Here is a 10543-nt window from a genome sequence, read left to right as displayed (position 1 = left end):
TCTTGGGGGCCACTAAGCGGCACGGCAGTAAACGTCTCGTTTCCAGTCCAGTGTAGTAGTCCGTGATTTATATACATAAATATTTATCTATTCATATATACTGTGATAATATTATCTTGTAAACATTGGCTGCTTTGTAAATGGCGGCCGATTTCGATGACAAGAAGGAGACGGCTATCTAGTTGTTGTATATATCTATGATTATTCATTATATCAATATCATTATATCATTATTCAGTGGCGTATTTAGGGGGGTGACCCCCTAGTCCAGGGCCCATAGTGAAATTGCAGGTTCAATCAAACCATTGCATGTATATTTGCACTGTTTACAGTTTTTCACCATGATTAAGTTAGCCGGTTGATTAAAATCGTTTTTGAGGAATCAACAAGGAAATGTTATATTGTCAGTACTTGCTTTGATGACTTATTGACTTTGATGTTAAATTCATAGTAAGATAACATCAAAATAATATATAAATGACACTGTCATTATTTTTAAAAAAAGAACCAAAAAATTAATTTTACATAGGAATTATAAAATTAAATTGCGCAATTTATATTTGTACTGTATATATTTAAATGTCATAATTATAACCACGATTTAAGATATATCTTAAATCGTGATTATAACTACCCTAAAAAATGTATAATTATGGCCATGTTAGTCGTGCTATGCTTGTCTAGTGATGACTGATAAACCGGCCCATAGTGAATATAATTCGTATATACGCCACTGCCATTATTATTGTTTATTGTCAAAAATTACAATTCAATAAAAAATTTGAAAAAATTGATGATTCTCAAAAATCATAAAATTGTCAACTCTAAATATAATTATATTAATATGATAAGACCACGGGCATGCGTATAAATCACGAACTATGATTATAATTATTATAATCATAGTTCGTGATTGATACACCTTGTGTAGCAGATTGATATTTGATAACTTTTCTTTATCATGGTAAAATGCACGGTCTTAGATTATTAGGTCTGGCAACTTGATATAATATTGTTCTGTGATATAATGGAATCCGTGCTCCTAATGACCGAACAGGGAATAATCATGCACACGTGTCACTATCTAGCGGATTAATATTTTAGTTTTTATTTATTAACCGGGGCTTTCATTCTGCAGCAGCTGCCAGCTTTTCTACTGTATTGGAAAGTACTAGGGGAGTAGGACTTTTAGGAGAGAAATGTCTGGAGGGAGGAGGGTGAAGTCATATTTTATATTTTTAAATGCTAAACTAACACAGAAGAAAGCATTGTAAAACCAATACACTCATATCCCCGCCTAAATCTAAAACATTAATCAAAAATTGCACCAAAAGTTATTAAAACAAAGGTATATTGTTAAGTAATTTAACTTAAGTAATGAGTGTTTTCGTAGATTATAACTTTTGGATTTTTTTTTATATTATTAATCAGTCCGACTCTTAGTCATCATGCCAAAAAAATGTGCCATATGCAATATAGGTACAGAAGGGGTACCGACTTTTATAGTCACTAAAAAGTGTAGAAAAATTGGGAATTTGTTGTTCCAATTCCTTTATTAATAGGTTATCGAATTTGTCAAACACATTTTCCCAAAGCTTTTTTGATAAAAGAAAATATAAAAGTCAATATATTAATAATATATTTAATAATATAAAAGGAGTTAATATACCAACAGAAGCGTAGAAATATAAAACAAATACTCTATGTATTGATAGTAATGGACATTTTCGACATATTGGATGTTCGTTAATAGTTAATGAAGAATTAGCTATTAACAGATTAAATGATAATAAAATAATTAGACAATGTAAATTTTGTAAGATAGCATTGATTAGATGCCAAAGAAAAAAACTGCGTATGAAAAACACACCTGTTGTAAATAATAAAAAAATTCTCATGAAATTTATTTGTAGATAATAGATATTATCAGATAATATGTAGATCGTCTTACGTCACTGATAGATGGCAGTACTAGTATATAAGAGTTCCCTGTCCCGTCAATAAGAGCACGGGTGATTACACGTTAATTTCATCGAGTTGCATAGGGCGGTAAAATGCAAGGTTTATAGATAATAATTATTATCTATAAACCTTGGGTAAAATGTTCATAAAATAAAAATAAATATTATAAAATTCAATTTTAAAAATTGTATAATAATATTAGTAACAGACAACAGTTTACTAGTTAAAATTACCACCATACAATTGATATAAAACGATTTGTACAGATTTAATTATGTTAAAAGAAGTAAGTAATGGTCTGTAGGTATATTAGTTATTTTATAATTATTATGTAAGGTATGACAATATTAAGTAAGGTAAACCAATCTACAAGTATATTTAATTTTTCAACTGGAAACTCTTATGACTAACACCACTCATCCATTTTTTGTTTCAACGTGGAAGTAGGCAATACCAGGGGTGTATTTAAGGTCGGCCATGGGAACCACACCTTGTGTATATTATATTTGTTCAGATTTTATTTACCTAATATCAATAAAAAGTTGCAATATCTATTAAATTCGGTCTTAAGTTATAAATTATTACATTATTATTTTGAAATGGAAATTATGAGATGACGTATAAGTTATAACTATGTATAATTTGAATTTTTGGTGGAATGTTGTTTTGCTTGTAACTTTATTAGGTAGAATTACTGAATCATAGCTCTAGGCCACATTGCCTTAAGGGATTGGAAGTTGTGATTTTCTGTCTTTGTATAACACTCATGGAACATTGGAATTTAGATGTGTTTATTCAATGTACCGATTAATCTGGTAAACCAATAAACCAACCTATAGGTATAAATTAAAAATTTGTGATAAAACCTTTAGGTAAAAAGTGTTGTACAAAACAAATGGGTATTATTTCTTATTTAAAAATGTAAAAATATTTGTATAATAACTACATATTATTATATAGATGTTCAATATTGTAATATTAATTTTGAATTTGCGGTTTCTGAAGTATTAAAACTAAATTCTCATTACACAATACATATAAAATATTATTATCTATAAATGGACCAATAAAGTTCTTCTGTAATGTAGTCTATAAGTTGTTGCCCCGTTCAAAACTACAACTCAAGTTATAACAAATTAGAATAATGCACGCCATCTTATAACAATTTCAGTTCAAAAACATAATAAAATATATAGTCACAATAAGTCTACTAGAGAGCATTTTCAATATTATAATTTTCATGACATTACAAACAAAATCAATATAGAAAACCCATACCAGAAAAACCAATTTTTTTAGTTGTTGCAGTTTTGAACAGGGATGTTGAAGTGACCTCTCTAAAAATCAATTATTATTTTAATTATCTGTTATTGATATGTATTTAGCTATAAATTCTAAGTACTAAGTGTAGCTAGGTTACATTTTCAAGGTGCTGAAGTTATTTAAGTTCTCAGTTGGTTTATTCACAAACTTTACTCTGTAATTCCTAGAAAATGCTATTGTATATGTTATAGTATCAATGTTAATATTTAATATTAAACATGATGTTTATATAATATTAGATAAAATTATGTTTCAGAATGTGGCAGATCATACATGCAATAAACTAAATAATTTTAGAAGTAAAGATGAATTTTTTGATAATTCACATTCTTCTGAAAATTTAAACAGTACTGATAAATTTAATTTGTCGAATACTCATGAAAAGAATAATTTTGAAACATCTATTATGTCGACCAGTACAGATGTTACTTCTCACAAAAAAATAACTGGAACTAATATTGAACATAGCTCAAGTCAGTTAAATAAAGCACAGTGTAAATTTTTAATAGATAAAATACATTCAAATGAATCTATTTTGAATAGTCAAGATGAAAAATTATTATGTGAAATAGTAGATAAAATGAAAGGTAATATTTTTAGTTCAAATACTGATTTATTAGATTTAAATACCCAACAGTTTATGGACTTACATTTAAAAGGTGCTTTCCAACGACTAAATGCACTTTCACCAACATCAGATTTAGATAGTTCTAAGACACCTACTATTAAAAAAATAAATTCAGACAATTCAACTGTCATTTCACCACAACCTTTGATTGATGAATTAAGAAATTCAGAAATTAAAAACAATAATCCAATTATTGTTAATGATCCTGACATATCAGAAAAAATCAATTATCCATCTCCTAAAATTGATCTTGAATTGTCTGTTCGAGATCATTATGTTGAATATCCTGGTAAAGACCAAGATATGGAAATAATTGCATTTCGAGCAATGTGTGAGGCGTTGTTAAAAATTGGAGCAGTTGATAACAATATAAAAGATAATAATAAAACAATTGTGAAGAAAAATAATCAATTGAACAAACATGTGAAACATAATGTAATAAGGGGCTCAAACAGTACAGAATATGACCATAGTACATCTAAATTAGATTCTTTTAAAGGTGTTAATGATATTTCAAAACGTTTAGCACGCAAAAGACATCAAATCAATGATTTAAGGTTTGATTCATCTGATGATAGTTCACCTGAATATTCAAATGAACTATCTTCAAAACAATATAATTCAAAGAGAAAAATATCAAAAATTTCTTTTTCAAAGAATAATTTAAAAATTAATTCTAAGTGTTATTCAGATACAAACACGATTCAACCAAAGAATGTAAAGAAAATAAAATTGTGTGATTCAATTTTTGAAGATAAAGAGGTTGATTGTATGTTAATTGAAAATAAACTTCCAAAAGTTCAAAATGTAATTAATAATTTGAAATGTAAAAATATAAATGACGATTCATTGGAACAAACCAAACAATTAAAAGAAAATCAAACAATATTTTATTTTCAAACGAATGGAAAAGTGCACAAAGATATGTTAAATTCTATCAACAAAAAAAATTGACATTCTATTTAATAATTTATAGAGGTGCATTATCTAAAAGTTATGTATACATTTTGATTTATTTATAAATTTTTCTTGTTTTTATATTATATTATTTAAAACTATGTAAGTAACTAAACAAGTTTGTTGATAAATGATATTGTATTTAAGGTATAAAAAAATATTTACTGAATATACAATATATTCCAATATATTTTTATTTAATTTATTGAATCATTACTATTTATTTTAGCAATAACAGTCATAATTATTAAATAATTCATTACCAAAGCAAGAGTCTTGTAATTTTTAATTTAAGTTCACTAATTATTCTGTAGTTTATGTTCTACAATTGTATTATTAGAGCTATACAGACTACAGGGTTAGGTTAAGTCAAGGTAATTATAATCAGTGGAGTACGCAGGATTTTTCAGTGGTGGTGAGGGGCTTGAAAATTAGTTACAATTTTATTTTTATTTTGTCCATTCTAATAATTTCAGACGTTTATTTGAGGTATTTTAAAATGTTTGTAACTTTTCCACTTTTATAGTAGAAAAAATGCTCTGATCATAAACATTGATGCCGGATGTATGTTTTTGGAAGCAAACTGGATCTAGTTGATACTTTTAGGAGGTCGAAATTGAAAATGCTTATTTCTTTCTAAAATAATTGGAGAAAAAAAATGAAAATTTATTAAAATTGTTTGGTAACCAACTTGGTTATACCGTCCTCATTTGGATTGTATTTGATTAATTTAAATTTGTTTTTCTATAAATGTCAATAAAAAAATATTCATTCGGTCAAAAAGCTTAAAAATGTAATGCATAAGTTTTTATTATAGCTAAAATATTAACGATACATAGACATCATGGTTATGTTTCATAAGCATTTAAAGTTCAAATTTCATCAAAACCACAGTTAATTTTCAGTTCAAAACTTATTAAATATTAAATGTATATAGCTAAGGCTAAACAATTTAATATAAGGTCTTCCATACAAGTAATTCGTACTTTTACCTAAAAATTACAGATGATTTATGAAAATTGGTATGCAAATAGCCAAATGGTACATTGTTTTTTCAAAAATGAATTCATTCTGGTAAGACTTATATGAAATTTACGTCTTGCTTACTATAGTTGACAGTTGAAACTTGATAGATATTTTTGAAAAAGTAATAATAATATGGCAATGGGGGGGGGGGCTTCAGCCCGTTAGCCCCCCTGCGGACGCCACTGATTATAATACATATATACATGGTAGTGCCACTTCACTATCAAAATCGCGATTTTTTTACTATTTTTTTTTTTTAATAGTAATAATACTTTATTTTGCAAAACAACATTATATAAATACGTAAATTAATTAGTTGTAGCACCTCCTTAAAGCAAAGCTTGTGCTGGGGGAGAATGGAGATGTATTTATCACCATCACCATGATAAATTTTCTTTATCATGATCATCACTATCAAATGCATATAACACAGATTTCCATATATTATTATTTATTTATTTATTATAATTTTAGTGTCTTATAGAAGTCTGTGGAATTTGACCAGAACTAGGTGGAAGATACGATCTTAAATCGTGGGTGGAACTAATGAAATACGAGTAATTTCTTGCGTCAAATTTAAATTATATTTTTATCATATTATATAAGCAATTTTGGTTTCTGAGTTCTGATATAATAAACTAATCTGATTGGTTCCACTCTCAGCCACCATTTTATTTCGATAGTTCAAAAATTGTGATATCGATAGTGAAGTGCATAGATAATAAAATATATCTATTATCTATGGTGAAGTGGCACTCCGCGTCCTCACTACCGTCTAGTGTCTACCAGTATTGTAATTACTTTGATTAAACTGATTATAAATTATAAATTAGTCATTACTCTTTAGTCTTTACACGTTTATACGCAGTCTATACTGAGTACTTGTCAATTTTCAAGAATGTACAGTACTATATTATGGTACTATTTAGTGACAAACTGAGACAGTGTCAGTAGTGCGATTGGTTTTATACCACAGTACACCACAGCTCCACGTATATCGTATATAATATATATTATATTATAATATTGCTCTACCTATGCTATTAAGACAGTGTTAAGTATTTACTGTTTAATAATATAATATATTTGTTATTGAAAACTAAACCACATTATCGTAACTAAAATATTTTGAGAAATGTTAAACTTTTTTTCTGTGTAATGTTTGTGTACACTTGAAGAATTATTTACATATCTAATTGTTTAATTTTCTTAATTTTTTTGGATTTTGTATTTATATTGATATGGACAAGAAATATATTGAGTTAGATGACAATGTGCTGGATCAAATTCTTAAATCGGAAACTGACCTACATAATTATTCTCAGCAGGTAGAATCTGATTTGAAAAATCATGAGAACCTCGATGTGGAAAAATATATTAAGTCTGGAGATCAAATAGTGACATTACATAAACATTTGAATCATTGTGAAAACGTATTGGAGCACACAGAATCGGTATTGTATACTTTTCAAGAGGAATTACAAAATATAACAAATGAAATTACTAGGTTACAGCAGAGATCAATATTTATGGCTCAACAACTCTGTAATAGACAGTCCTTCAAAGGGCTCATGCATCAATTTATTGAAGATGTAATTGTGTCTGAAACACTTATTTCAGTCATAACAACATGTTCAGTGACAGATGAAAAGTTTTCAACACATTTGTCTGTACTGAACTACAAAATATTGTTTGTTGATGAACAAAATTTCAAAGATGTAAAATCTCAAAACGATGTAAAAGATGTATACGAGAAATTAAAAATTACGGCTACGTCAAAAATTAGACATTTCATTATGGAACAAATAAGTAAATTTAAGAAACCTACTACAAATTACCATATACCACAAAACACTTTATTTGAATATAAATTTCTGTTTGAGTTCTTGCTCAATCATGATTCAATATCTGCTCAAGAAATATATAATGACTATGTTGATGCCTTAAGTAAAGTTTATTTTACTTATTTTAAATCATACTTAAGTTATTTACAGAAGCTACAATTTGAAGAAGTAGCCACAAAAGATGATCTATTAGCAGTGGAGGACACAACGTCACGTACCCTTTTTCAAAAATCAATCAAAAAAAATACTGTGTTTACGATCGGAAACAGAGCAACTGTTCTCAACGAAATTGACAATTCGATCATCATACCACATCAAAATAATTTGACCAATTTATCATTTGAGGCAATATTTAGATCGGTCCAGTATGCTCTTGTAGATAATGCTTGTCGAGAATATAAATTTGATTGTGAGTTTTTCAAAGTTGACCAACCCACAGCTCAGGGGCTGTTCTCTCAAATCATGGGTAAAACGCTAGGACTTTTGATTAAACATTTAGAACATTTTGTTGAAAATTGCTATGATGCATTAGCTCTTTTTTTGTGTGGCCAGTTAAGCATGCGTTATCAAGCTCTTTGTCAAAATCGTTTAGTTCCAGGGCTTGCACAGTATTGGGATACCATTCTTGCAATGATTGGGACCAGATTTCGATTTATACTTAAACGACATATTCAAAGCGTTAAAGATTACGATATTTCCAAATTTAATAAAGAGAAGAAGCCTCACTTTATTATGAGAAGATATGCTGAACTTGTATCAGCTATACTTTCATTCAGTGAAAACAATAAATGTGAACCTGAATTAATTTGTAGCCTAACTGAAGAAGTTTTAGGGTTTGTTTTACGTCTTGCTACTATGTTTAAGACTCGTAAAGATCGTTTAATATTTTTGATTAATAATTATGATTTGGTATTGAGAATACTAATGGAACGTGTTAGAGATAGTACATTTGAAGTAGATAGATTTAAAGAAGAGCTTTCAGCAAGAAGTAAAGATTATGTTGATGAAGTACTTCATGTATATTTTGGTGGAATGATTAAGTTTGTTACAGACGCAGAGAATGGCCGAGATATTGATTCAGATTCAAGGCAATTAGGATTGACTAAGACATTCATATCTACCTGGAAGATGTCTTTAGAAGAGATAAATAAAGAGATATTACCTTCGTTTCCTAATCTAACAACAGGTGCTTCTCTGTTACAATTAGCATTTTCACAGTTAATTGATTATTATCATAGATTTCAAAAAGTTTTATTAGCTCCAAACAAAGCACAGTTACCTAATATACATGTGATAATGATAGAGATTAAGAAATATAAAACTAATTATTAGCTTTCATACTCAGATATTGTTACAACCTAATTGTAAGAAAATTTGTTGTGATTTTTAGGAAATATCATAAATAGTTATTATTACTTTTAATTATTTATACGTTTTATTTTTTCTCATGTAATAATAAAATTATATTTTTCTGTTATTTTGTTAATAAATGTATTATTTTATTTATTATTTTATTTAGTACCATTAATTTTACCTATTGTTTGGTTACACATTTGAAATAATTGTTTTGAACCTTTCACTGCTACACTATTAATTATCCACTGCAACCAGTAACATGTTTTTAAATTTTTTTGAGATTTATATGATCTGATTATTTGAGTATAAATTATTGCGAGCCATGGTTTCCAGAACTTGTATGGTTATCAGAGAGTGAGATTATTATGAAATACAGGAATATAATAGTATGTCTGGAGCAGTGAATGGTTTAAATGTTTTGGACGTAATAGTACGTGTAAGTGTTAATGGATTAGTTTCTAAAGTGTTAAAATTTGTTGGTAAAATAAATTTTAATATGTTAGTTACTCATGTTCAGCTAATAATATTATGTATAATATAGAATATATTATTATCAATACCCAATACCCATCATTATTACAATATTTTACAATGTTGATTGTACTAAAAATTCTATGACATTGTTTTCAAAAAATCTAATTAGGTATTTTATTTTTAATCACTAAATTAAAAAAAATGTCTCAGATAATGCTTTAAAAAAGTAACATATTTTGCTTAATGCGCATTTTTTTTAAAAAAAATACTTAGAATTGAATATTTTAAAAATTTTTTTTGTTTTGAAAAGACGTGTTTTTCAACGCTGCTTTTGAAACTGTTTGAATTTTATTTTGGAAACCATTATTTTGGAAGTTATAGCCATCCAAAGTTTGCGATTTTACGTTTATAACGCATGTACGCCACACAAATGCTACGCGGAGGGACTCGTGTTTGGCGTTTTTTTCGATTTTTTTCGCTTGCAGATTATGTGCTTTTTAACAACTTTGTTAAATTCCGAGCTTTGCTCAAGGTGGTTTTACATACGATTAGCAAATCGGGAGATATTTTCGATTTTTTTTTCCGAGTGATATTCAATTCCAAGTATTTTTTTTTAAAAAATGCACGTTATACGAAAAAAATGTAGTGTTTGAAGTTTTTCTTCAATAACTTCAAATGAGGTTTGTCCGGGTTTTTTTACATTCTTACAAAGCACCCTGAAACATAAATTATGGAAAAAAAAAATTTAAAAATATTCAATTCTAAGAATTTTTTTTTAAAAAAATGCACGCTATACGAAAAAGTTTTTCATCAACAACTTTGAAACGAAGTTTGTCCTGGAATTTTTTTTTACATTCTTATAAAGCACCCTAAAATACACATTTTGGAAAAAAAAAATTTGAAAAATCGATATAGTTGTTAAACCAGAATTGTTCTATAATTTCTTCAGATGTTATACTTAGGTACTGACTGG

The 10543-nt window shown here is 27.7% G+C and overlaps 2 protein-coding genes across 3 annotated transcripts in view; both read left to right on the top strand.

Moving 5' to 3' along the window:
- The first annotated feature begins 2054 nt into the window (after window positions 1-2054).
- LOC100167003 lies at window positions 2055-5060 on the top strand. Its single transcript, XM_001947437.5, has 2 exons — window positions 2055-2248; window positions 3542-5060. Exons 1-2 carry the CDS (start codon window positions 2237-2239, stop codon window positions 4865-4867), a joined length of 1338 nt encoding a protein of 445 aa, XP_001947472.2. The 5' UTR covers window positions 2055-2236; the 3' UTR covers window positions 4868-5060.
- Window positions 5061-6657: 1597 nt separating this feature from the next.
- LOC100169076 (vacuolar protein sorting-associated protein 52 homolog) overlaps window positions 6658-10543 on the top strand; it is a 4183-nt gene continuing 297 nt past the window's right edge. Inside the window, exon 1 of one of the 2 annotated variants that reach the window (XM_001948145.5) lies at window positions 6658-8978. In XM_001948145.5, the coding sequence (XP_001948180.1) occupies window positions 7138-8978 (1841 nt within the window). In that variant the 5' untranslated portion in view covers window positions 6658-7137. Of the gene's footprint in view, window positions 9250-10543 lie in introns of those variants that run through there. The other variant, XM_016809079.2, reaches the window with a different exon arrangement.

Source organism: Acyrthosiphon pisum, chromosome A1 (assembly GCF_005508785.2).
Source record: "Acyrthosiphon pisum isolate AL4f chromosome A1, pea_aphid_22Mar2018_4r6ur, whole genome shotgun sequence".
Classification (NCBI taxonomy): Eukaryota; Metazoa; Arthropoda; class Insecta; order Hemiptera; family Aphididae; genus Acyrthosiphon; species Acyrthosiphon pisum.
The sequence above is the reverse complement of the archived record's forward strand: the minus strand, read 5'-3'. Positions and strand labels throughout refer to the sequence as shown.